Source organism: Phocoena phocoena, chromosome 4 (genome assembly GCF_963924675.1).
Source record: "Phocoena phocoena chromosome 4, mPhoPho1.1, whole genome shotgun sequence".
Taxonomy (NCBI): Eukaryota; Metazoa; Chordata; class Mammalia; order Artiodactyla; family Phocoenidae; genus Phocoena; species Phocoena phocoena.
In genome coordinates, this window is record NC_089222.1 from 52,358,437 (window position 1) to 52,386,249 (window position 27,813).

The window sequence follows — 27,813 nt, forward strand, 5'->3', positions numbered from 1 at the left end:
ATGCCCAGAGCTACCTTTTTCAGCAGTCTTTTAAGCACCAATCCTTCATTTTGGTTCTAAAAATGAAATGGGCTCCTCCTCCCTAGTTGGGACATCAATTTTTACCTGCCAGTATAGTTTGATGAGCTTGCTTATAGACTGTTCACTTCCTCCACAGAGCCAGAACATGTAGTCAGCAATCATGGCACTCCTAAGAACAAGGACAGATTTTTTAAAAAACAAATTTATAGGACAGAAGGAAAACTATAACAGGCAGTATATATAAATACTGAAGAAGATTTTGTGATGTATAAATGTGACTAGACTAATATTAAGCAAAGCATAAGGCACATTTTAGAATGTAGAAAGTAGGTCTTTTTTTTTGGTACCAAAACTAAAACTGTAAGAGAAGCAACACACCATTTGTCTTCTACATTGCTTTTCTGTTTGTACAGTATAAGAATATTTAAAGACTATGAGAGAATGCTTTGTTTTGGTTACCTCTTATTAAGCTTCAAAGCATTTATAGAGTAACATATATTTTATAGGCTCTAAAACACCTTCAAACCTAGCGTAGCATATATAGCTAACTATTATACTGGTACTAAAGCATATCTCAGACTTTACCTAAGTTGAAGATTATTCACCTCTGATTAAAGTAGTCTCCTTAAAATTGAAAATAAAAAATTTCCAATTCAACAAACACTCCCCTCCCCGGCCTTTGTGTTTAATTGAATTAGTTTTGGAATGTAGTGTGTACGACCACTGCATTAGTCTTACTAAGCTGAGGGCGTATTAAAAACTACTGTGCAATGGATATTAATTCATTGCTTGGCACCCTTTGGAAAAAGAGTTTACTTTTATGGCTGTTTCTCTGCTAGGCCTTTGTTTTCTCCAGAGATTCCAAATCCAATTAAATGTGACTGGAAGTAATTCCAAATTGTCACGTTGGCCAATTAGACATATAATAATCCTGTGTACCTAATCACTAGTACCAAAAGTTTATTTATTTAAGCAGACCTATCACTGTGTACCCTGAATGTTTTTCTTATCTTTGCCTGCAGATACGTGTTGTTTCCTGACATAATTGTAAATTGAATTAGAAATTTTCCTTCCCTAAATATATATGTTGTCTAAGGCAGAGCAGCTATAAACTTACTATGGTACTCTGCTGAAGAATTAGAATGTTTAGATTCTCGCTCAGGACAGACAAAACTTAGGACTCTAAAGGTTAACAATGGGAAAAAAATACCACCATTTGAAGGATTGCGCATTTCTCTTTTTACACATGTGGTATTGGAAAGAAGCTATCCATTGACATTTCAAAATAACTGGCAATAATTTAAGAATGACTAATCTTTCAGAAATCCTTTTATATTTTTCAAAGCCCTAGTTTAATGATAAGATAAAGCGAACTAGGAGGTTTTCATATTGCATGAACATGTACAGGGTAGAAAACAAGTTATAAAAATCAGACTAGAGAGGGGCAAAGTAAATTTCAAATATTTGCATTTTGATTGAAACACTTGTAAAAATTTTCTTCCCCTGACAACCTAAAAAGCAAGTCTACTTGACATGTAGATGCCTGTCACCTAATAGAAATCTATTTTATAAATTGGATTTATAAGAAATCAAGGAAGAATGTAAAGTCTCACTGCTAAGGACAGCGCACACTGTATTCATACAAGTTGGGTCCTCTGACGTGATGACTTGATTCTGCACTCTGATTCCTCCTTCCCTCAGCATTTGGATATGTAAATATGGCTCCAGCAAACATTGCTTAATGAGGACACCAGCTATTAGTTAAACCAGGGGTGAGCAACCTCTTTCTGTAAAGGGCCAGATAGTAAATATTTCAGGCTTTGTGGGCCATGACTACTCACCTTTGCCTTTCAGAAGCAGCTGTAGACAATAAGTTAAAAAATAAGGGCGATTGTGTTCTATTAAAACTTTATTTACTAAACATATGTGCTGGGTCAGATTTGGCATGGTTTGCCTAACTCTAAGATAAACAAAGTATTAGGTTGAGCAACAGGTGGCAAGCATTGATGTAATGGTCACTCAATAGAGGCCAGCTTCTATACATTCTGGTCACAGGCCTCCTTAAATATTTCAGGGACAACATACATAGTGCACTAAAATTACTGAGCAGAGTTCAGGAAAGAAACTTTACAATTTTGAAACATGCAAAAACTGTTAAAGATAATCCTGGATCATAGACACAGTATCTTGAGTTAAGCAAAGTCTGAATCGATTGTTTCTATTATATTAGTTACTGCCATCCTTGGATTGGAACAATTGTGAGAGATGAGGAGGTAGGTCACGACAGTGGGCTTCTAGGGCTTTCCTGCATTTGTAAAGCTTTTGGTGAGTTGGTTTTGAGTTCACCATTGTAAACTTAGGAGTTTTAGCATTTTTATTAATGTTTTCCAAAAGTTGCTTTTTCTATTATAATGTGTTGTCAAATTGCTACTTTCTTTTTCTTTAAATTTTATTTATTTGCATGATTTAAAAAAAAATTATTTATTTTTTGTCTGCGTTGGGTCTTCATTGCGGCTTTCTCTAGTTGCGGGGAGCGAGGGCTACTCTTCTCGTTGCGGTGAGAGGGCTTCTCATTGCGGTGGCTTCTCTTGTTGTGGAGCATGGGCTCTAGGCGTGTGGGCTTCAGTAGCTGTAGCTTGCAGGCTCTAGAGCGCAGGCTCAGTAGTTGTGACACACGGGCTTAGTTGCTCCGCGGCATGTGGGATCTTCCTGGACCAGGGATTGAACCTGTGTCCCCTGCATTGGCAGATGGGTTCTTAATCACTGCGCCATCAGGGAAGTCCACCAAGCTGCTACTTTCTGAAGTATGATTTTATGCCACCTGGGGGCTCAAGTCTTTTTCCCAAGGAACACATCTCCAAATTTATATTGAAATAAGTGAGGAATTAAGATTCATTGAAATTTGCTACCTAAATTATAATTATTATAATCATAAAAAGATACCTGTGTTGAATAACAAAATATGGTTTCATAGAGCTGCATGTCTGCTGGGATATTTTTCATAAGTATAGTGTATTTCTTCCAGTACCTGGCACAGAGCTGTGTTCGTATTAGGAACACAATTTAAGTTGTTGTTGCTCCAACCCCATTTTATTCCCAGTGGCAATGGCAGTTATACTTTTACCACCCACCTTCCTTTGTCTGGTTCCCTACCATGGTTCTGTCCTACAGCTTAGCATTTATGTGTCAGTGTTAAAATCAGTGGAAAAACAGGAAAAGGGCATGGAAATAACATTACGTATACCATGTAGTATTTGTGAGGCAAGAGTAGCGGTTTTTCATCATGCTGAGTTTTGAAAGGGCAAAGATAATTAATTAACCCAGAGTATCTACAAGGAGTCAAGTACCTGTGGGATCCTGCTTTTGGCTAACTCACCTCATGAGTCAAAAGGAAACAGTAACCCATCACTCTTCCTACTTTTCTTCAGGTATCTTTGTTTACCTTTAGACCAATATCCTAGATGCTAGTCAGTGTGATTCACTGTTGCTTCTAAATGTCCTCCTGTCATCATCTTTATTCTATTCAGCTTACTTTCATTAATATACTGAATGTTGTAGCTGCACTGGAACGGTAAGATCACATTAGCCAACGCTTTTTTTTTTTTAACATCTTTATTGGAGAAAAATTGCTTTACAATGGTGTGCTAGTTTCTGCTGTACAACAAAGTGAATCAGCTATACATATACATATATCCCCATATCCCCTCCCTCTTGCGTCTCCCTCCCACCCTCCCTATCCCTCCCCTCTAGGTGGTCACAGAGCACGGAGCTGATCTCCCTGTGCTATGCGGCTGCTTCCCACTATCTATCTGTTTTACATTTGGTAGTATATATATGTCAATGCCACTCTCTCACTTCGTCCCAGCTTACCCTTCCCCCTCCCCGTGTCCTCAAGTCCATTCCCTATGTCTGCATCTTTATTCCTGTCCTGCCCCTAGGTTCTTCAGAACCAATTTTTTTTTTTTTAGATTCCATATATCTGTGTTAGCATATGGTATTTGTTTTTCTCTTTCTGACTTACTTCACTCTGTATGACAGACTCTAGTAGTTTAATATCTGTGGGTTTTGAGATTTACTAAGTGCTGAGTGAGTACCATGATAAGCCCTTTACATGCAGAATGTGAATCCAGCCCACCCACAGTTCTGCACCAGATCTCATCCTGTCTTGCCCACCCATGGAAACTGCTCCAGCAATTCTCTTTCTCTCTTTCCCTCTTGCTCTGTCTTCAAATTTCTCCTTTTTCCTAGGGCTTTCTACTAACACACAAAAATGCTGTTCTTTCTACCACCTTAAAACAAAACAAGATAGCCCCCAAACCTCTCTTGATTCACTTCCCTTCCAGTTAACTTAATTCTTTCTCTTAAAGAAAACCCAGTCAAACAAAAGAACAAAAACTCCTCTCAAAAAAACTCACTCCAACAAGGCTCTTATGCCTCCCACTTCACTGAAACTGCTCTTGTCAATGCTACTAATGGTCTCCACACTCCTAAGCACAGTGGCTCAATTCTCAGTCTTCATTTTACACATACTCTCAGGTGTAACTGATGCGATTGCTCTCTCTTCCAGTACCTACTTCCCACTGGGCTTCCACAACTCTGCTCTTTATGATTTCCCTCCGATCTTACTGGTTGCTCTTTTCAGTCTCCTTTGCTGTTGTCTCCTTTTCTCTCTGGACTCCTAAACTAGGAGCTCCCCAGGGCCCAATGCTTGGACCCATTCTCTTTCTTTCTGTACTTAATCACTTGGTGATCTCACCAGTTTCATGGTTTTAGACACCATCCATTGGTTGACAACTCGCACATTTATACCCTGAGTTTAATCCTCTTCTTGGATCTGCAGACTCTTACAAATGCTGCCTTTTCAACATCTCTACTTGGATATGTAATAGGTATTTCAAACTTATTTCCATACCTGGGACCCTAATCTTCCTTTTTTCCTCTTCCCCAAGCTCTAGTAGTCTTCTCCATCTATCCAGTTTCTCAGGCAAAAAATTTTGGAGTCATCATTGATTTCCCTCTTTCTCTCACATTTCCAATCCAATCCAAGACAAAATTCTGGTCAGGTTATCTTTGACCTATTTCAGAATCCTGCCTCTTCTCACCACCTCCAGCATTACCATCTGGTCCATCATGTCTTACTGGGATTATTGCAACAGACTCCAAACTGGACTCCCTGCTTCTCCCTCCGTCTATTCTCAACACAGCAGACAGAACAATCCCATTAAAATTAGTGCACCAGAGTAGGTCACTGCTGTGCTTAAAACTGCAAAGCCTTCTCTCTCACTCAGAGTGAAAACCAGTCTTTAAAACGGCAGTTGAGCCTCATGCCATCTGGTCACATATTACTTCTCTGATCTTATTTCCTACTTGCTCCAAACTGTCCACCTGCTTTCCTCAAAAAGAATAGGTACTCTATTGCCTCTGGGATTTTGCACCTGACAGTCCCTGTCTAGAATGTTCTTTCCCTAGACACCCCCCGACTCTCTTGCTCACCTCCTTCAGGTCTTTATCAGGTGTTATTTTCTCAGTAAGGATTACCCTGACGCACTCCAATACCATCCATACTCTTGCTTGTTTTTCCACAGTATTTATCGCCATTCCACATCGTGTTTATTTTATTATTTTTCATCTTGGTGGTGTTTATTGTTGTCTTCCTCTACTATGGGGGTCAGCAAGCCATGGCCTGTGGGCCAAACCTAGTCTGCCACTTGGGTTTGCTAATTAAGTTTTAATGCAACATAGCAATGCTCATTCACTTGTGCGTTGTTTACATTTTGCCTGTGGCTGCTTTGGTGCTACAGTAGTAGAGTTGAATAATTGTGACAGAGACCTTATGGCCCACAAAGCCTAAAATATTCACTATCTGGCTCTTTACTGGAATGGAAGCTCCCAGAGGGCAGAGGTTTTGGTCTGTTTGATTCACTGCTCTCTCTGCAGTGCCTAGGATACTGCCTGGCACTGTTAGTGTGGCACTATATAGTGTAGTTGTCACTCAGTAAATGTTTGTTGATTAAGTGATGAAGCATTATTTAATTTATTTATTTAAACTAAAAGCATTTAATTCTCATTACAAAAATCCTGAGGCCTACAGAGTTACATAGTTTACTGGGATTGTAACACAAGCAGTCTGGCCCTAGGTCTACCTCACTGTCTGTATTTAACAGAAAGCTTTTGTACTAGAGGTGACATGGGAATGGAAGGACAGACTGGGCTTTGTCAATTTAATTTCTCCAATGTAGAATCCAATGCAACACTCAGCTCATATGAGAGTTTAATAAATGCTAATGGATGCTGATGTATTATTTATTACATAAATTAAAGAGGAAAAGTACCAGGAAGCACAGTGTCTTAACGTGTTGGATTTAAAATTATTATTATTTTTTTAAAAATTATTTTATTTTATTTTATTTATTGTTTTTGGCTGTGTTGGGTCTTTGTTGCTGTGTGTGGGCTTTTCTCTGGTTGCGGCGAGCGGGGGCTACCCTTCGTTGTGGTGCACGGGCTTCTCATTGCGGTGGCTTCTCTAGATGCGGAGCACAGGCTCCAGGTGTGTGGGCTTCAGTAGTTGTGGCACGTGGGCTCTAGAGTGCAGGCTCAGTAGTTGTGGCGCATGGGCTTAGTTGCTCCACGGCATGTGGGATGTTCCCGGACCAGGGATCAAACCCGTGTCCCCTGTATTGGCAGGCGGATTCTTAACCACTGCGCCACCGGGGAAGCCCTAAAATTATTTTTAACATGATGTCTGTAGAAATGTGTCAACAATTATTGTTTCTCTGCAAGCAAATCTACCATTCTTTTGATACTGTATTTGAATTCATTAAAAAAATTTTTTTCTGAAGTCTCATTTACTTAATACATCTGTTAAATGTAAAAGGGTCAGAATCTGGCTTTCAAATATATATGCATCTAAAATAAAAGATTTTTATGTCATGATCTCAGCTTATTGTGAATCAAATACTATTTCTATCAAACAGCAAATACACAAGAAAAGAATTTGACATGTTATTATTTATATGATAAGTATCAGTGTTGTTTTCCAAATTAATACTGAAAAAGGGTCACTATGTACAATATAAAGATATTCATGCCAGGTGACTTTACACATTGAATATTTCTAAACAGACTGTGTAATTCTAAAAGTATGAGAATTATTGACATTTCTCAAGGCCTATGTTCAGATTCAAAATTTATAGCATTTCTACTCAGTGTGGCCACATGGTGGTGTAAAACAGTAAGATATGGGTAAACAAAAGAAAATCATAGCACACCATCAGCTGCGTGGTCACATTGGGCTGACTGGCTAGGACCTTGAAAAGTCATTCTGTTCAGCACCTTGCCTTTGGGCAGGATCACACTTAAACCTTTCAAATGAGACTGATGAAGAGAATCTATTCTGTTTTAAAGACCTCCATGGAAGGATATTACTCTGCTTTCCTCACTGTTTCCAGAGTTTCACAGCCATAAACAGCGTCTTCTGCAGTTTTAGTCTGCAGGCTTCAGCTTTCTATCCAGTGATGCTTGCAACCCCAAGTAGACTTTATCCTCTGAATAGCATACATATCCTCACAATAATTTATTAATCTTCTCTTCCCTAGGTTAATTAACTCCAATTGCTTTAATCTTTCTCTGTGGGTCCTCTTTGCTTGACATTAGTCAGTTTCATGGTTGTCTTTTCAACTTGTTTCAAATTCCTCCTCCTTTTCTTTCTTCTACAACCAGAAATTGACCTCTCTCAAGAGTCCAAGGACAATCTTACGGAGTTTGTATGCAGCTATTTCATTTATGTAACTGGTATGGGTACTTCTTAGAAATGTATCTATTGGATAGTTTTGTGGTTTTTTTTGTTTTTGCAGTACGCGGGCCTCTCACTGCTGTGGCCTCTCCCGTTGCGGAGCACAGGCTCCGGACGCGCAGGCTCAGCGGCCATGGCTCACGGGCCCAGCCGCTCCGCGGCATGTGGGATCTTCCCGGACCAGGGCACGAACCTGTGTCCCCTGCATGGGCAGGCGGACTCTGAACCACTGCGCCACCAGGGAAGCCCTACTGGATAGTTTTAACTACAGAATTCTTCTTTATTTTCAACATATTTAACATGTTGTTTCCTTCTTTTTGTACTTAAAAAAGCTCGAGTGTATGTATATACATGCCATTACTTTCACATAAATTAACATTGATGCAAAGTGCGTATTCCTTTTGAATACAAATACACACTAGAATTAAAAAGATTATATTCTGTTTGGGAGGAGAGCCAAACTAGCAGATTCACTCAAGCAACCACACACACACACACACACACACACACACACACACACACACACGATGCATCTTTTTGCAGGCTCATATATTTTCCACGCAGCAGTCAGCCACAATGATCTTTAAAAAACGTAACTCTAAATTACCTCAATAAAACCCAAGCTCCTATGGTGGCCTCCCACTCTTGTAATAGGCTGTTCTTGTTTTCCTCTTCAACACATTTTCCATCGTCCTCCAGTCAAGTGTGGCTTACTCAGTTGCTCAAAGCAAATACGAAGTTTCCTACCTTGGGACGTTTGTGCGTGTGGTTCCTCCTGCCTGGACTCTGTTTCCTCAATTATTCGTCTGGCTGCTTCTTCTCAAGAGTTAGGCCTTTAGGCTTTAGCTTAAACATTGATAACCTCTTCAGGGAGGCCTACTCTGACCATTTTATCTAAACAAGTTCTGCCCTACCTCAGCCAGAACCATGTCCTTTTCCTGCGTAAGTCTCACATTGTGTAACTTACTTGTTGGTTTACTTGTTTATTACCCTCTTTCCCTAGACCTGTGTTATCTGATATGGTAGCCACTAAGCCATATGTGGCTATTTATATCTAAATGAGTTAGAATTAAAACAATTCAGTTTCTCAGGTACACAGGCACATTTCAAGTGCTCAATAGCCACATGTGGCTAGTGGCTACTCTGTTGCATGACACAGAACATCTCCATCAGCACTGGAAGCAGCTCTAGACTAAACCACAGGGAACTACCATTCTAGTGCCTCTTACAGTACCTGGTAAATAGTAGGTGCTTGTGGGGTTAATTTTAAGTATCAACTTGACTGGGCTACGGTGTGCCCAGATATTTGATTAAATATTATTCTAGGCGCTTCTGTGAGGGTGTTTGGGGGTGAGATTAATATTTAAATCTGTAGACTGAGTAAAGCAGATTGCTCTCCCCAGAGTGGTGGTGGTTCATCCGACTTGTGGAAGGCCTGAATAGAACAAAAAAGGCTGAGTAAAGGAGAATTCACTTTCTGATTGTCTTCAGGCTGAGACAGGTCTTCTCCTGCCTTTGGACTCACACTTGGATTGGAATGTACATCATCGGCTCTCTGGGTTCTTAGGCCTTTAAACTCAGACTACAGCTGTAGCCCTGGCTCTCCTGAGTCTTCAGCTTGCCAGCTACAGATCATAGGACTCCTCAGCCCCCATAAATGCATAAGCCAATTCTCTGTATATTTATCTCCTGTTGGTTGTGTGTCTCTGGAGAACCTGACAAATACAGTGCTCAGTAATTTATATCTGCTTTGTTTGTGCTTTGCCCTGGTCATCCTCTCGCCCACTCCACTACCCCTAAGTCATGCGTGGTTCAGCAGGAGGCCCAGCTCCTATAATGCTGTGGGTTCGTGCATTTCAGTAGTTGGTGGACATTGAAGAAGTTATAGTTTCATCTCTGGACCTTTGTAACAAGTCTGCCTCTGTAACTAATTGCTTAATTCTTTGAAAGTTGTCCCCGAGACCAAGTCTCTACCTTCTGCAGACCAAATCTAATTAATATGTTCCTACCTTGATTATCATTCCAAATGTGGTTATTATGGAGTTCTAACCATGCTTGCTCCTGCAAGATTGTCCAGTAATGGATGAGAGTTTTCCCTGAAGTTCACTGTCTGCCTACTAGCCTGGAATTTCAAATATTGCCTGTCTCTAGATTCTCAGTTGATAACCATTACACGCAACAACAGTAATAGTATCGTTATTTGTAACAGCAACCAATATTTCTTGAGTGCTTACCATGTACATAGTAATTGCTTTTACATCTCATTTAATTCTTAGAACCAAACTGAGGTTCCTCAAATTGAGGAGACTAGTTTTCCAAAAAAGCAGTGAAAGGGTCAGAATTGAAACATATATTTGTCATCAAAATTTGACCTCTTAACTCTGGTAATGTACTATTTCCATAATGCCATTCTTTTCTTGTGCATCTTTTACAAGACTTTATTAACTTTTGTTGGAGTTCCTTGATGCTAATTTCTTGCCAAACTGTTGACTTCCCTGGTGGCATAGTGGTTAAGAATACGCCTGCCAATGCAGGGGACACGGGTTTGAGCCCTGGTCTGGGAAGATCCCACATGCCGTGGAGCAACTAAGCCCTTGCGCCACAACTACTGAGCCTGTGCTCTAGAGCCCATGAGCCACAACTACTGAAGCCCCCATGCCTAGAGCCCATGCTCCACAACAAGAGAAGCCACTGTGACGAGAAGCCCGCGCACCGCAACAAAGAGTAGCACCCGCTTGCAGCAACTAGAGAAAGCCAGCGCGCAGCAACGAAGACCCAATGCAGCCAAAAATAAATAAATAAATAAAATTTTTTTTAAAAAAAGGTTGATGGAACAGGTTTTCAATTTTTTAAGGTTGTCTTTTATTTCATAACATTTCTTAGTGGAGACTACATTATCAAGAGCATTTTTCCTTACCGATTTTGAGCAGGATAATTTTTTGGCTCCAAAATGAAACGAAAAAGACAAGCCAGAAGAAATCTGCCCAGTGGTGGAAGAGTGTATTCGTCTTAGAAAAGATTCCCTTAAGTGTAATAGCCTAAGCACCAAATAGTGAGGGAGAAAAGGAAAGGGGGAATGTTGCATGTGTGGTCCTATGTGAAGGCTGAACCCAGGTCATGGGTCATGCCTCTTACTCTTTTAGAACATGCTTGACCTTGGACAAGTCACTTAATCCAACTCTTCCTCCTAACATTCTGTGGTCCATTTCTAGAATGAAGATGATTTTTAATAATACCTGTATTCTGGAAGGGTGTGTATGTGTGCATGTAAAAGTAATAATATTTGTAAAACGGTTTGAAATCTATGAAATGAAACCTACACATTTTAGGTTGATACCATTATTATTAACATTAGTGTTGTCAACCAGAGGGTGAATGTGGTGATGGTGAGGGTCTCAAGTTGAAGCCGATGCTCCCAACTCAGGCAAGCTTGGTTTCTGTACTGAAAGGATAGGAATGGTGTGAAAGGTCAGAATGAGTTGAATGTAGAGCTCGGAGAGAGGTAGCTTATACATGGAGAACATCTTTATACGTCGAAATTGTTACACAGGACACTTGTGACCCAAGGAGAATGGATCTTTAAAAACAATTTTATGTGTAGCATTCTCAATTTAATCCAAATAGAAGAACCACCTTAACAAAACACCATTACTAAAAACAAAACCTATTTGTGAAAATCTCGTCAAGATACAATAAAGAATCTGTTCTCCAAGTGTTAACAGCTCACTGGTGGAAGACTGGCTCACTCTTCCAAGATAGCAGAAGGTTATACAAGTAACATAAAAGCATTTGCTGATTTTTATGCATGATATGTATTCAGTGAGGACATTAGGCAAAATTCTGATGTGTTCAGATTTGCTTCCTGCACTTTTCTAGACCCCTTTAAATAGTTCATGCCTCTGTTCTGGCATCTCTTTTCTTTCCTTCCACTGTATTCTGTTTGTATTTTGGCCACCAAAGATCCCCCACGATGAAACCCACCTTCCCCTGGCCTCGGGTCAGTACTATAGGATTCAGTTTCTGCCTTTCTCAATATCTTCGTTCATTCAAGCATATATTTTTTTCAAGGCAGCGGTACATCTCAAAATAAGTAGATAATTTGTGAGGCATCAAAAAATCTCCTGTCCCCAAAATGTTTCCCTCAATGACTTAAAGTACCAAAAAATGACACATTAGTCACTTCTTTTGGTTGCAGTATTAAATGGTCTTGTACATTTGTGTCTTTTCTGAAGATGAAGGCATTACCTTCATTGATAACTTTGAAGAAATTATTTTCATCAGATTAAGGGAGAGGCAATCCAGTGTAGGGATTGAGAACTCAGATGTGGGAGCTGGACTGCCTTTGTTTGAATCTCAACCCTGCCATTTGTTCTCTGTATAACTTTGGACAAGTGACTTCATCTCTTTGTGCCTCAGTTTCCTCATATTACCGTGCAGATAATAACAGTTGCCTCCTTCATAGGATTGTCAGGAAGATGAAATGCGCCATTATATGTAATGCACATTGAGCAGTGCCTGATACTTGGGAAGCACTCCATTTGCAAATTCTTATTCTGCCCAGGCACTAACACTGGTATTTAGGAAAATGAAATACACAGTGCTTCACTGAGGAGCTCATATCCAAACAGGCTTATTGAGACTGCTTCAAAAGTGTATTGATTTTCTCATTATCAGTAAAGTCATTTCTTGCACTTGAAAAACTTACAGAACCTTATAACTAATATAGGTAGTATAGTTTTGTGAGAGTGCAATGAGAGTGCCACTTTCTTCGTGCAGCCTGCTTTAACCGTTACTGCATTTAAATATTCTTTATTCTTGTCTTCCACCCTGTCATAACACTTTGCTTTTCTTAGAGCCCTTTAACTATCCCTTGTGAATTAGCTATTGGTATTTTTTTTTTTTTTTTTTTTTTTGCGGTACGCGGGCCTCTCACTGTTGTGGCCTCTCCCGTTGCGGAGCACAGGCTCCAGACTCGAAGGCCCAGCGGCCATGGCTCACGGGCCCAGCCGCTCCGCGGCATGTGGGATCTTCCCGGACCGGGGCACGAACCCGCGTCCCCTGCATCGGCAGGCGGACTCTCAACCACTGCGCCAACAGGGAAGCCTGCTATTGGTATTCTTTAAAGGCATCTCTGATATAGTACAATTTTGAGGAGGGCGGGGATCACATCTCATTCGTCATTATGAATTCACCAGTGACTTGCTACACGATTATCAAATGAATGAGTTGAAATATCCATAAGGACAGAGACTTTTGAAAGTTTGCTCACTACCATATCCCCAAGCATCTAGAACAGTGACTGGCACATAGTAGGTGGTCAGTAACCATTTGCTAATGATTTTGTTAAATGAAGGGAGGCACGTATGTGCTGTTGAAGTTAAAATGGGATTCTACATGTGAAACCAAATTTTCCGCTGAATTACATTAAATATTTTGAGATCTATTCCTTCAGGAAAAAAATGTGCATTGGGGAAGCAAAATATGGCACACATGCTAGGATATTTGTTTGCTCCTTTGGATATTTCTGTGCAGGTAGAGGAGGGTAGAAAAGCTCTTATTCTCCTGTCTCTAGGCATAGCTATCACCTCATTTATCTACTCATTCATTCAAACAAAAGCTGTTGACCACTCGCTTTGTGAAAGGCACTGTGGCTGATGATGGGTGGCAGGGGGCAGGAAGGACACACCAAGATGTTGATCATAGAGTTTATGTCTGAGTAGTTGAAAAAGTGCAGTGCTCTCACCCATTGTAAATAAAGTGTGATGGTCTCATCCAGTCCACTTCTAAGAGAAAATGAGTTGGACGTGCCTCCTGGTGAAAGAGCAGGTCTTGGTGATTCTGATCCTCTTTGGTCCTCTTTCTGTATGGACCAGGCTGGGCAGTCAACTTTTACAGACAGTTGAGGTGTGACCCAGGCCAAAAAGTGCATGACTGGCCATGAGAGATATATAAGAACTAGGATCTTTAAAAGAGAAACAGTCAGTAGAAGGAAGAGAATAGATTTTTAAGGAACCTCCATACTGTGCTCCACAGTGACTGTATCAATTTACATTCCCACCAACTGTGTAGGAGGGTTCCCTTTCCTCCATACCCTCTCCAGCATTTACTGTTTGTAGATTTTTTTGATGATGGCCATTCTGACCCGTGTGAGGTGATACCTCATTGTAGTTTTGATTTGCATTTCTCTAATAATTAGTGATGTTGAGCATCTTTTCATGTGTGTGTTGGCCATGTATGTCTTCTTTGGAGAAATGTCTATTTAGGTCTTCCTCCCATTTTTCTGATTGGGTTGCTTGTTTGTTTGATATTGAGCTGCATGACAGCAATCCGACTCCTGGGCATATACCCTGAGAAAACCAGAATTCAAAAAGATACATGCACCCTAATGGTGGTCATTGCAGCACAATTTACAATAGCCAGGACATGGAAGCAACCTAAATGTCCATCGACAGAAGAATGGATAAAGAATATGTGGTACATATATACAATGGAATATTACTTAGCCATAAAAAGGAATGAAATTGTGTCATTTGCAGAGACTTGGATGGACCTAGAGACTGTCATACAGAGTGAAGTAAGTCAGAAAGAGAAAAACAAATATCATATATTAACGCCTATATATGGACTCTAGAAAAATGGTACAGATGAACCTATTTGCACAGCAGAAATAGAGACACAGATGTAGAGAACAAATGTATGAACACCAAGGGGGAAGAGGGAGGTGGGATGAATTGGGAAATTGGGATTGACATATATACACTACTATGTATAAAATAGACAACTAATGAGAACCTACTGTATAGCACAGGGAACTCTGCTCAGTGCTCTGTGGTGACCTAAACAGGAAGAAAATCCATAAAAGAGGGGATATATGTATACATATAGCTGATTGACTTCGCTGTACAGCAGAAACACAACGTTGTAAAGCAACTATACCCCAATAAAAAAAAAAGAAGGAAGAGAATAGAAAAGAAAAACAAAATGATCTCCACCGCTTCTAGGTCCCCTGTCCTTCATCTTCCTCTACACTTTAGACTACCTTGATGGATAAACATCTTGAGAGCAGTATGTTTGCTCGGGGGGAATCCTCAGGATAGAGTGGTCAGCACTGTGATGCCTGTGTTTTTGACTCCATGCTTAAGGTGAACATACACCTGGGTTTTCCCAAGACAGTCCTAGTCTATGCCTGTTGTCCTAGGGTAATTAATAGGGCCTCTTTCACTCTCAAAATTTTCCTAATTTAGATGATAAATGATGTGATCTCCTATCATCTAAGGGGAAATGTTTTACAGCATGAATGCATTGTGGCATGCCACCTTCCATGGTTCAATGAACCTGTTTAATACTCTGTAGAGAGAATTGTTTACCTTTTCTCCAGTAGAATTGTAAGCTATTCAAGGACAAGAATCTCATTTTCTGCTTGTTCTATTCCTTCTTCCAGGCACAGCTGATTATATAGTAGTCTGCAATAGATTCTTTTTTTTTTTTTAAAGACTTTATTTTTTAGAGCAGTTTTAGGTTCACAGTAAAGTTGAGAGGAAGATAGAGATCTCCCATATACCCTCTGCCCCATTATTAACATTTCCCACTAGACTGGTACATTTGTCTCAATTGACAAACTTACACTGATACATTATAATCACCCCAAACCCATAGTTTACCTTAGGGTTCACTCTTATTGTACATTTTATGGGTTTGGACAGATGTATAATGACACGTTTCCACCATTACAGCATCATACAGAGTATTTTCCCTGCCCTAAAAATCCTTTGTGCTCTACCTATTCATCCCTTCCCTCACCCCCACCACTGGCAACCACTGAACTTTTACTGTCTCCATAGCTTTGCTTTCTCCAGAATGTCATATACTTGGAATCTTACAGTATGTAGCCTTTTCAGATTGGCTTCTTTCACTTAGTAATGTTCTGCGATAGATTCTTATAATTTGATTTAACTTTTTCCCTGACTCAGGAGTCTATGGAAAAAATGCATATACATGTGCATTTTTTCTATTGGATATATATTTTCTTAGAGATACCTGTATTTATCCTCAGACAGCTTGCTGTATGACTTTCTTATAGAATTTTTCAGGAGATGTAATCCATAGAAGCCTTTGATTTGTGCTGAAATGGTGCTTTCCGAATGCTCATTTTGTAGCTTTTAATTTATAGATTGGAATCGGAAAGGCTGGCTAATAAACGTTGATGTATTTTCACCACTTCGTAGATTATTCAACACATGCAAACAACTACATTAACATAAGTAAAATTTCTATTGACTGTTCCTTAGATAAAAAGAGAACACAGCAAGGCTGAAGGAAAAAAAAAAAAGAGAGAGAGAGATTCCAGATATGGCGATCAGCATAAGGAAAGCAAAAGAGTTGGGAATTAAAGTGGTCTGCATGTTAAAAACAAACAGCTATTTGTTTTTTGAGAACTTATTATGTGTCATTTAAAATAGTATTTATATTATTGAGCTTTTGGGGTAGAATGCATGGAAGACCTTAGAAGGGAGATGTTAGCTTCTAGCATGGCAGATGTTAAGTTTACAAGATGATCACCCTTTCGTTTTCAGGAGAAGCTTTTGCACCCCTGAACTTCTTCATGGTATTGATTTGAGGAAGCATTTACATTTCTTTGGGGGCACAGTACACTGTCCATCTGTTTATTTAGATGTTTGCTTGAAGGGGGTTTAATATAGGCAGAGACAATGCTCTCTTTTTTTATTCCAAACCACAGTTTGCCTTATTTTTTAAATGTGTTTTTGGTTTTGCAAATGTGCCCATAGGCGTTAAGTAATGGTAGCATATTTATAAATTTAAAAATAAATAATTTCAGAAGGCAATAACAGCTGGCAAGTATTTTTTCATGTGAGTTGTTTTTTTAAGGAAAGAAGGAAACAGTTCTGTGGGCATGGAGAAACAAATCATACCAGTTCACAGAAGAGTAGACTGCAGCAAGAACATCTTAAAATTTTAAATTTCATGAAAACCTTAAGAGAATAAGTGTATCCCTTGAAGGAAGGTATGGGGCTCTAGGTGTGTTGGCAGGGAGGAGTGAAGGCCAGGGTGGTTCAATGTTAATTATAAGCATCTAATATTCACAGTGAGTGTAGTGGAGACCCTGCTTCGTATTGCTCTCATGTAATCCACTTGATTCTGGGTAGAAGAGATTTAATAATAAGCCTGTTAATGAACTTCTGAGCTGCTACTACTGACCTGGGGATGATCAAAAGGTGAGACACAGGAGGTCTCAAGGCCCTGTACAGATGGGATCCATTTCAGCTCTTCGTGTTTCAGGAAAGGACTCTTCCCATCAAAGGGTTAGAGCTTACCTAGAGGGGTGGGATAGGGAGGGTGGGAGGGAGGGAGACGCAAGAGGGAAGAGATATGGGAACATATGTATATGTATAACTGATTCACTTTGTTATAAAGCAGAAACTAATACACCATTGTAAAGCAATTATACTCCAATAAAGATGTAAAAAAAAATAAATAAAACTCTTAGAGGAAAAACCCTCTTTGACATTAAAAAAACAAGGGTTAGAGCTTGCATCCCTGATTGAATGCATGCAGTCATTTGTGCAGGAGAGGCAGGGATTTAGGAACCTAGTGCCATGGCCAGAATTTAACAGAATTTATTTGAGGAAAGCAAAATCTTTCACAGAAATAGTTAGAGACCCATGACTCAAAGATATTCTTTTGAGCAATTGCACTTAGAACACAACAAACCTAGGAAAACAATGTTATGGGATCCCTAAGGAAGTATCCACATTATGCTAGCAGATAGAGAGTTCCTTTAGCCTCTGGGGCTGGAACTTGTTCCTAGTTCTTTGGTGAGGAACCCAGAGACTCAAGACTGATGTGAAACCCCAGTAATAGCAAGGTCACATTATGCATGCATTTAACCTAGTTGGATTCCAAAATATTGATCAAAAGATAAAAGGAAAGATGAAGATTTAAATAGAGCCCAGTTTGAGCTCACCATTTTATTCAATAAGCTTAAGCCCACAGGCAGGGAATGGAGTCAGTCAAATCAGCAATAATCATTGCAAGTTTGAAACCTATTTTAAAAATGTGAGAAAGATGTAACGGTTTCCGTGATCAATGGCAAAGAGATCAAACATCTGCCTGGCAAGTGGGCAGTCCTCCAAGCCTTACAGGAAAACCTTAGATAAATGAGGGCTAAAGAAGAGTTATATGGACTGATAAAGTCATCTATGGAAGATGGAATGATGAGGATGAAAAAGGGCCAACAAAGAGAATCTTCATTAATTTGCTGAAGTATTCCAAGCAGAGATATCCTTGAGCGATGGTTTCTGAATATATTATCTCTTTGGAATTATATACTGAACATTACAATAAACATTACCTATTTTGTGAGCATATTCGTATATATGTTGTATATGCAAAACCACGTACATGATGATAGTGGACAATAGACTTTGAAGGATATTTGACTTTACCTCTTTTTTTGGGCAGGGGTCTTAGATAACGACATTAAATGCTAACCTCTTCATATCATGTTATTCAACTGTATCCTTTTTCTGGAGTGCATGTGAGTCAGTTTGCAAGAATCCCAAGAAAGTTGGGGGAGAAGTAAAGTCTTATATTATGCAGGTGGGGATATAAGCCAGTATATTGAGCTGCTGCCATTATTATGGTTTGATTTGCGTTCATGAGTTGATAAGGCTTGGGGAAACTCAAGTCATGTAAGATGTAGGTAAAAACCATAAAGTTTTCATTACAGAGTCTAGGTCAAATTATTCCCAGTAAATTCTTTTGTTGGCTTTTATAAAGTTTTGGAAGATGGTGCCTGTCTTTTATTCTGTATTTTTATGTATAGACATCTGGTCTAAGGGGATCTTACCTACTTTACTATTAGATTCTAGATTTTGTTAATCTAGATAAGAAGCCCCCTCTGCAAGAATTTGTTCTTTGTAATGCTGATTAAATGTCAGTTGTTACAGCATGAATTTAAATAGCAATAATACCATTTTTCATTTCAGAGCACTCTATTTGTGTTATGTGCTTTCATATGCATTCTAATTTCAGTTCCACGAATATTTATACTGTGACTAATGTGATTGAGTCCTGAAGATGGGTAGTGAAGGTACGAAAGGTGAATTGGTCAGTTCTCTATCTTAAAGAAACCCATGGTCTTTTAAGGTAAATTGACATTTAAGGAAATAGTTATGACATAAAATATGCACTAGTAGCTGTAAAAAGAAGGTACAAAAATAGTACAGAAAAAAGAATAATTGATCCTATTAGGAGGAAATGGAGACAAGGAAACCTTCCCAGGGGAGTGGGCCCCAAGAAAGGCTACAGAGGTGACCAAAGAGGGAAAAGCTGTTCTGAGATAGAATATGAAAATGTGCACAAGCATGAAACAGCATGCTGTGCTTGGGTAGTATGTCAGTATTGAAAAGTGTGTGCACGTGTGTGTGTTTGTATGTGTGTAAAGGGGTCTAGAGAGATAAACAGGGTCTTAATTATGAGACTGTTAATTTTTTTTTTTTTTTGCGGTACGCGGGCCTCTCACTGTTGTGGCCTCGCCTCTCCCGTTGCGGAGCACAGACAGGCTCGGACGCGCAGGCTCAGCGGCCATGGCTCACGGGCCCAGCCGCTCCGCGGCATGTGGGATCTTCCCGGACCGGGGCAAGAACCCGTGTCCCCTGCATCAGCAGGCGGACCCCCAACCAGTGCACCACCAGGGAAGCCTGAGACCTTTAATTTTTCGCCAGGATTTATTTTGTAGATTATGGAGAGCCATTTGAAGTAATTAGTCTGGAGAGAGATGTGTCCAAATTTGTTCTTTAAATAAAGCATACTATACATATTGTTCTTTAACCTGCTTTTAAAAATGAATGATAAAAAAAAAATGAATGATATGTTGAGAATATCTTCCACATTAGTAAATATTATCTGTCCATTAATTAAAACGGTTGCATTGTATTCTGTGGGTATTTTCACTATTTAATTAATCAGTCCCTTATGTTCAACAATAAAGATACTGGAGAGTTAAGTGTTTGAGAGCAATAAAGGGTTCAGTTTAGAGCATTTTTTTTTGTTTTTGTAGTACGCGGGCCTCTCACTGCTGTGGCCTCTCCCGTTGCGGAGCACAGGCTCCGGACGCGCAGGCTCAGGGGCCATGGCTCACGGGCCCAGCTGCTCCGCGGCATGTGGGATCTTCCCGGACCGGGGCACGAACCTGTGTCCCCTGCATCGGCAGGCGGACTCTCAACCACTGCGCCACCAGAGAAGCCTAGAGCATGTTTTGATTGAGATGCTTATAATACAGCCAAATGGGGATAACCAGAAGGTGCTTGAATATATAAATGTGGAGGCTGGGAGCAAGATCTGAGAATGTAGGCATGAATTTTGGAGTCATCAGTATATTGATTAGTTGAAGCCAGGAGAGGCGATTGACTGGCCAAGGAAAAGAAAATGCACAATTTTAAAAAGGAGTCAAGGGGATAGAACCTTTGAAAATACTGATTTTTAAGCAGTGGGTTTAGGAATAAGAGATTGGGAAGGAAAAGTTAGAGAAGTGGGAAAAAATTTAGAGACTGTGATGTCAGGGAACCTGGGGGAAAAGAGAAAATTGGTTCTGATAATAGCTTTTAGAGACTTGAGTCCAGATACTAGCATTATTATTATACTCAGTCATAGGGACTAAGGGTCTTGCTGAAGCCAACACAATTGTAAGTGATAATACTGGATTGCTGATCTTGACTGTCTAACCCCAATTCTCATGAAGTTATTAGCACCTGATTTTGTGATTCAGGTAGTTAAAGAAAAGTATAAAAGAATAGCAGAATAAGCTTCAGAAGCTAAAATTAAGATGGATTCTGTAGGAGATATAAAATGTAGAAAAAGAACATGTTCTTAAATTATAGCAGGCAAAGGATATCCCAAAATAGGCTGGGAGAGAAAGATGATAAATGTGTCTTTAAAATGTTAAGTCTTGGCTTTCAAATTTGGGACTATGGTGGATAAGATGATCAGAGAAACCCTATTCAGAACAGCTGATACTCTTAAACAACACAGACTGAAAACAAACATAACAAACAGGTGTTCTTAAATTTTTTTTTTGAAAGAATTTAAAATTTACAGAAAGATTGCAAAAATAGAACAGAGAGTTAACATATATTCTTCCACCCAGTTTCCCCTAGCTTTCTCTAATTTTAACAACTTACATAACCATAGTACAATGAATAAAACCAGGAAATTAATACTGGCACATTGTTATTAACTGAACTACAGACTTTTCCAAATTTCACCAGTTTTTTTCCTTCATGCTCTTTTTCTGTTCCAGGATCCAGTCAAGGAGGCCACAATACGTTTTAAGTTGTGTTTCCTTAGTGTCCTCCAGTCTTTGATATTTTCTCATTCTTTCCTTTTCTTTCATGGCCTTGCTACTTTGAATGAGTAATGACTGGTTACTATACAGAATGTGTCCCAAATTGAATTTGTCTGATGTTTTCTCATGATTAGAGTGAAATTATGTATTTTAGGCAAGAATACTATAGAAGTAACGTGTTGTCTTTCTCATTGCATACAACCAGGGGGTACAATGTTGATGTTTTATTACTGGTGATATTAACCTTGATAATATGATTAAGGTAGTATTTGCCATTTTTCTTCACCAGCAAGTTACTAGGTTTCCCTTTTCAATTGAGAAATATTTGGGGAGATATTTTGAGTCTATGCTAATATCATGTTTCTCCTCAAATGTTTGCCTACTAACTTTAGCATTCATTAGAGGATCTTAAAAAATTATGAAAATTAAAAAAAAATTTTTAATTAATAAACTTTATTTTTTAAAATCAGCTTTAGGCTCACAACAAAACTGAGTAGAAGGTAGGGAGATTTTTCATATACTCCCTGTCCCTACACACTCACACTTTCCCCCGCTATCAACATCCCACACCTCATTATCCATTTGTTACAATCAATGAACCTACACTGGCATATTGTTATCATTCAAAGTCCATAGTTTATGTTATGGTTCACTCTTGGTGTTGTATATCCTATGGGTTTTGACAAATGTTTAATGACATTTAAATACCATTGTAGTAACATAGTTTCTATGTTACCTTGTGGGAGTTTTATAGTTTTGTGTTTTACATTTAGGTCTATGATCCATTTTGAGTAATTTTTTTGTGTGTGATGTAAGGTCTGTGTCTAGATTTGTGTGTGTGTGAGTGCGCGTGTGTGTATGTCCAGTCGTTTCAGCACCATTTGTTGAAAAGACTATCTTTATTATATTGCCTTTGCTCCTTTGTCAGAGATCAGTTGACTCTTTTTATGTGGGTATATTTCTGGGTTCTCTGTTCTATTCCATTGATCTATGTATCTATTTTTTCTCCCAATACCACACTGTCTTGATTACTGTAGCTTTATTGTAAATCTTGAAGTTGGGTAGTGTTAGTCCTCCAACTTTGCTCTTCTCCTTTAAGATTGAGTTGGCTATTCTGGATCTTTTGTCTCTCTCTATAAACTCTAGGATTAGTTTGTTGATATCCATAAAATAACTTGCTGGGATTTTGGTTGGGAATGAATCTATAGATCAAGGAGGGAAGAACTGACGTCTTGAAAATACTGTGTTTTTCTATCCATGAACATAGACTATCTCTCCATTTATTTAGTTCTTTGATACATTTCATTAGAGTTTTATAGTTTTCTTCATGTAGATCTCAAATATATTTTGTTAGTTTTATGCCCAAGTATTTCATTTCTTTGGATGCTAGTGTACATGGTAATGTGTTTTAAATTTCAAATTCCACCCGTTTATTGCTGGTATATAGGAAGCAATTGACCTTTGTATGTTCAACTTGTATCTTGCAACCTTGTTATAACTGCTTATTAGTTGCAGGTGTTTTTTGTCAATTCTTTCAGATTTTTTACACATGTGATCATGTCATCTGAGAATAAAGACAGATTTGTTTCTTCCTTCCCAAACTGTATACTTTTTTTCTTGTCTTATTGCCTTAGCTAGAACTTCCATTGCAGTGTTGAAAAGGAGTTGTGAACGGGGACATCCTTACCTTATACCTGATCTTAGTGGGAAAGCTTCAAGTTTCTCATCAAGCATGATGTTACCTGTAGGTTTTTATTTAGGTAGTCTTTATCAAGGTGAGGACGTTCCCCTTTATTTCTAGTTTTCTGAGTGCTTTTTATCATGAGTGGATGTTGGACTTTGTCATGTGATTTTCCTGCATCTATTGATATAATCATGTAATTTTTCTTTTTTAGCCTATTGATGTGATGGGTTGCATTAATTGATTTTCAAATGCTGAACAATCATTGCATACTTAGGGTAAATCCCATCTGGTCATGGTATATAATCTCTTAATATATTGCTAGATTCAATTTGCTAATATTTTGTTTAGGATTTTGCATCTGTGTTCATGAGAGATATTGGTTCATGAGAGATATATTTTTTGTTTGTTTGTTTGTAATGTCTTTGTCTTATTTAGGGATTAGGGTAATGCTGGCTTCATGGCATGAGTTAGAAAGTATTTTCTCTGGTCATATCTTCTGGAAGCGATTGTTGATAATTGATATAATTTTTCCTTAAGTGTTTGGCGGAATCCACCAGTGAATCTACTACCTGGGCCTGGTTGTTTTTGTTCTGGAAGGTTATCAAATATTGATTCAATGTCTTTAATAGGTATAGGCCATTTTAGATTGTCTACTTGTTCTTTGTGGATTTTGGCAAATTGTGTCATTAAAGGAATTGGTCCATTTAATCTAAGTTATCAAATTTGTGGGCATAGAGTTGTTCATAGTGTTCCTTTAATATCCTTTTAATGTCTAAGGAATCTGTAATGATGTTCTCTTTTTCATTTTGGACATAGTAATTTGTGCCCTGCTATTTTTCTTAGCTTAGCTAGTCGCTGGTTAATTTTATTGATCTTTTCAGTGAACCAGTTTTTGTTCTGTTGGTTTTTTTTCTAATAATGTTCTGTTTTCAATTTCATTGATTTTGGCTCTAATTTTTATTATACTTTTTCCTCTGCTTACTTTGGATTTAATTTGCTCTACTTTTTCTACTTTCCTAAAGTGAAACCTTAGATTATTGATTTCAGATCTTTCTTTTCTAATATATGCGTTCAAGACTAAAAATTTCACTCTAAATACTGCTTTTGCTGCACATACACATTTTGATAAGTTGTATTTTCATTTTCTTTTAGTTGGAAATATTTAAAAATTTCTCTTAAGATTTCTTATTTGACTCATGTGTTATTCAGAAGTGTGTTTAACCTCCTAGTATCTGGAGGATTTTCCAACTATGTTTCTGTTATTCTATTCTAGTTCAATTCCACTGTGGTCTGAGAGCAAACATTGTATGATTTCTGTTCTTTCAAATTTGTTAAGGTGTATTTAATGGCCTAGAAGTGGTCTATTTTGCTGAATATTTCCTGTGAGAATGAGGAAACTGTATAATATGCTGTTGTTGGATGAAGTAGTCTATAGATGTCAATTTTGTCTAGTTGATTGATGGTGTTGTTGAGTTCTACTGTGTCTTTACTGATTTTCTGCCTGTTGGATCTCTTCATTTCTGATGAAGGGGTCTTAAAGTCTCCAACTATAATGGTGGGTTCATCTATTTCTCTTTGCATTTCTCTAGTTTTTGTCCCATATATTTTGATCCTATGTTGTTAGGTACATACACATTAAGGATTGTCATATATTCTTGAAGTATTGATCCATTTACCATTATGTAATATTCCTCTTTATCCCTGAAAACTTTCCTTGGTCTGAAGTCTGCTTTGTTTAAAATTCATACAGATACTCCCACTTTCTTTTTTTCTTTTTTCTTTTTTTTTTGCGGTACGCGGGCCTCTCACTGTTGTGGCCTCTCCCGTTGCGGAGCACAGGCTCCGGATGCGCAGGCTCAGCAGCCATGGCTCACAGGCCCAGCCGCTCCGTGGCATGTGGGATCTTCCTGGACCGTGGGCACGAACCCACGTCCCCTGCATCGGCAGGCGGACTCTCAACCACTGCACCACCAGGGAAGTCCCCCACTTTCTTTTGATTGGTGTTAGCATGGTATATCTCTGTCCCTTTACTTTTAATCTGTATATGTCTTTATATTTAAATTGAGTTTCTTGTAGACAGGATATAGTTAGGTATTATATTTTTATCTACTCTGACAGTCTCTGTCTTTTATTGGTATATTTAGAGCATTAACATTTAAAATGATTATTGATGAGTTGGACTAATATCTACCATATTTGTTACTGTTTTATATTGCCATTTTTCCTATTTTTGTCTTCCACAATTTTTCTGCCTTTTCTCTTCTTGGTTGAGCATATTATATGATTCAGTTTTTTCCTCCATTTTTAGCATATCAATTATACTTTTTTTTTTTACCTTTATCAGTGGTTGCCCTAGAATTTCCAATATACATTTACAACTAATCCAAACACACTTTCAAATATGCTAGTACACTCTACCATTCCACAGATAGTGCAAGTACCTTAAAATAACAAAATATTCCTAATTCATCCCTCCCATCCCTTGTATCATTGTTGTCATTCATTTCACTAATCTCTAAGCATGCATAGGTGCCTATATACATAGACACAAGCATTCATAATTGAATATATTTTGCTATTATTATTTTCAATAAACTTATAAGTTAGCTCATTTGAGAGTAAAAAAAATTAATTGTTTTTAGTTTGCCTTCACTTATTCATTCTCTCATGCTGTCCCTTTATTTATGTATTATAGACCTGAGTTTCTGCCCTATATCATATCATTTTCCTTCTCTTTGAAGAACTTTTTTTCTTTTTTTAGCATTTCTTGCAAGGCAGATCTACTGGCAACAGATTTTCTCAATTTTTGTTTGTCTGAGATAGTTTTATTTCTCCTTCACTTTTGAAGGATACTTTTGCAAGATACATAATTCTAGGTTGGTGGGTTTTTTCTCTCAACACTTTAAATATTTCATCCACTTCCTTCTTGCTTGCATGGTTTCTGAGGAGTAGTCAGATGTAATTCTTATCTTTGCTTCTTTATTTGTAAGATTTTTTTTTTCTTGTGGCTTCTTTTCAGAATTTTTTCTTTATCTTTGAATTTCTGTGATTTCAAAATGATATGCCAAGGTGTAGGTCTTTGGCATTTGTCCTGCTTGGTGTTCTCTAAGCTCCTTGATCTGTGTTTTGGTATCTAACAATAATATTTGGAAATTCTCAGTCATTGCTTCAAATGTTGCTTCTGTTCCTTTTTCTCCTTCTTGTATTTCCATTACATATATGTTATACTTTTTATAGTTTTCCTGCAGTTCTTAGATATTGTTTTTTTTTCATTCCCTTTCCTTTTTGCTTTTCAGTGTACTATTTTGGAAATTCTTATTGTCATGTCCTCAAAGCTCAGAGATTCTTTATTCAGCCCTATGCACTCTACTAATGAGCCCATCGAAGACGTTCTTCATTTCTGTTGCATTGTTTTTGATCTCTAGTATTTCTGTTTCTTTCTTAGAATTTTCATTTCTCTGCTTACATTATCCATCTGTTCTTGCATGTTTTGTTTTTTTAAAGCCCTTAGTATATTAATTATGTATTTTTAAATGTTCCCATTGTGATAATTCCAACATTCCTGCTACATATCATTCTGGTTCTGATGCTTGTTCAGTTTCTTCACACTCTATCTTTTAGCTTTTTAGTATGCATTACAACTTTCTGTTATAAGGGGGACATGAAGTCTGGGTAGTTCCTTAGGTAGAAGGAACTGCAGTAAATAGGCTTTTGGTATGTAGTGGTGAGGTTTTGGGGGAGGGGAAGCATTCTGAAGTTCTATGATTAGGTCTCAGTCTATGATTTACATTAGGTGAACCTGTGCTCCTGGACTGTGAACTTCACCAGTGCTTCCCAGTTTGTAACCCCATTTAGGTGTGATGCAATGGCAAAAAAGGACTGGAGTTGGGTATTCCTCTTTCCTCATTTGGAAGGCTAGAATGAGCTGGAGCTGGGTATTTCTCTTCCTTCAGGTATGTCAGGCTCTGGTAAAGTAGGTTCACTTGAAGGCAGGACTTCCTAAAGAGAACAGAATGCTCTGTCATATTTCAAAATGGTTTCTTTTCCCTTCCTTCTGCTGGAAGCATGGTGGAATTTTCCTCCCGTATTCACGGTGAGGGCTTGGTAGAGCACCTGGAGATAAAACTCACAAAAGTGTAGGGGTCTCCCTATGACTGGAGCCCCCCACACACCCTGAAATTTTTAACCTCTCATAGTTTTCAACATTGAGCCTCCAGAAATTTGTCAGTTACAGTTCAGGTTTTCCTATCCTAGCACTGGTTTCCGTGGAGGTTTCTCTCAGAGATTTCTCCTCCAGTAACTTGGGATTCTCTTTTTCTGTCTCTCCTATTTGGGGACAGCTGGTTTGCTTGTGGTTAATATTTACTCATCTAGTAGCTGACTTTTAAGAAGACATGTGCATAGGGGAAAGGAGACATAGCCTGAGGTCCAAGTATAGTGAAGATTGAATAGAAGACCACCTGCATAATGGTTTCTTTAAGAGATAACATTTTCCATGAAAGAGCTAGGAGAAACTCTTACAGAGCAAAATAGTGGAACTGCATGCCAGTCTTGACCTTGAATCCTGGTGGAGCACAAGAAAAAGTAAGAAAGTCTTCCTTGGGAATTCCTAACCAGAAGTTAACCCTATCCTGGTTTGGAATTCAGATTCACTCTTTCTACCATTTTGGTGGAAGAGTAAAAGGCCAATAATAGGTAAAACATTCTTGAAAAAGAATCAGTTGGGGAGGTTTGCTTTACTAGGTATCAAGATATCTTATAAAACCATTCTATGTAGGATAGTGTAGTCTTGGCAGTGCAACAGACAAATAGATTAATCAGTAGAATGCAGACCAGAAATCAGCATATTCATATGTGTAAAACTGATCTAGACAGAATCAACGTTGAAGATCAATAGCGAAAGGATTTAGTAGGATAATGTCAAGACAATTGAATGTCCGCTGGGGGAAAAAC

The 27,813-nt window shown here is 38.5% G+C and overlaps 1 protein-coding gene across 1 annotated transcript in view; it reads right to left on the reverse strand.

Annotated features, from left to right (window-relative positions):
- The window catches only part of SPATA16 (spermatogenesis associated 16), a 225,920-nt gene that overhangs the window by 88,565 nt on the left and 109,542 nt on the right, over positions 1-27,813 (reverse strand). The window contains exon 4 of the mRNA XM_065875819.1: positions 106-190. Coding sequence (XP_065731891.1) covers positions 106-190 — 85 coding nt within the window. The remainder of the gene's footprint in view (positions 1-105; positions 191-27,813) is intronic.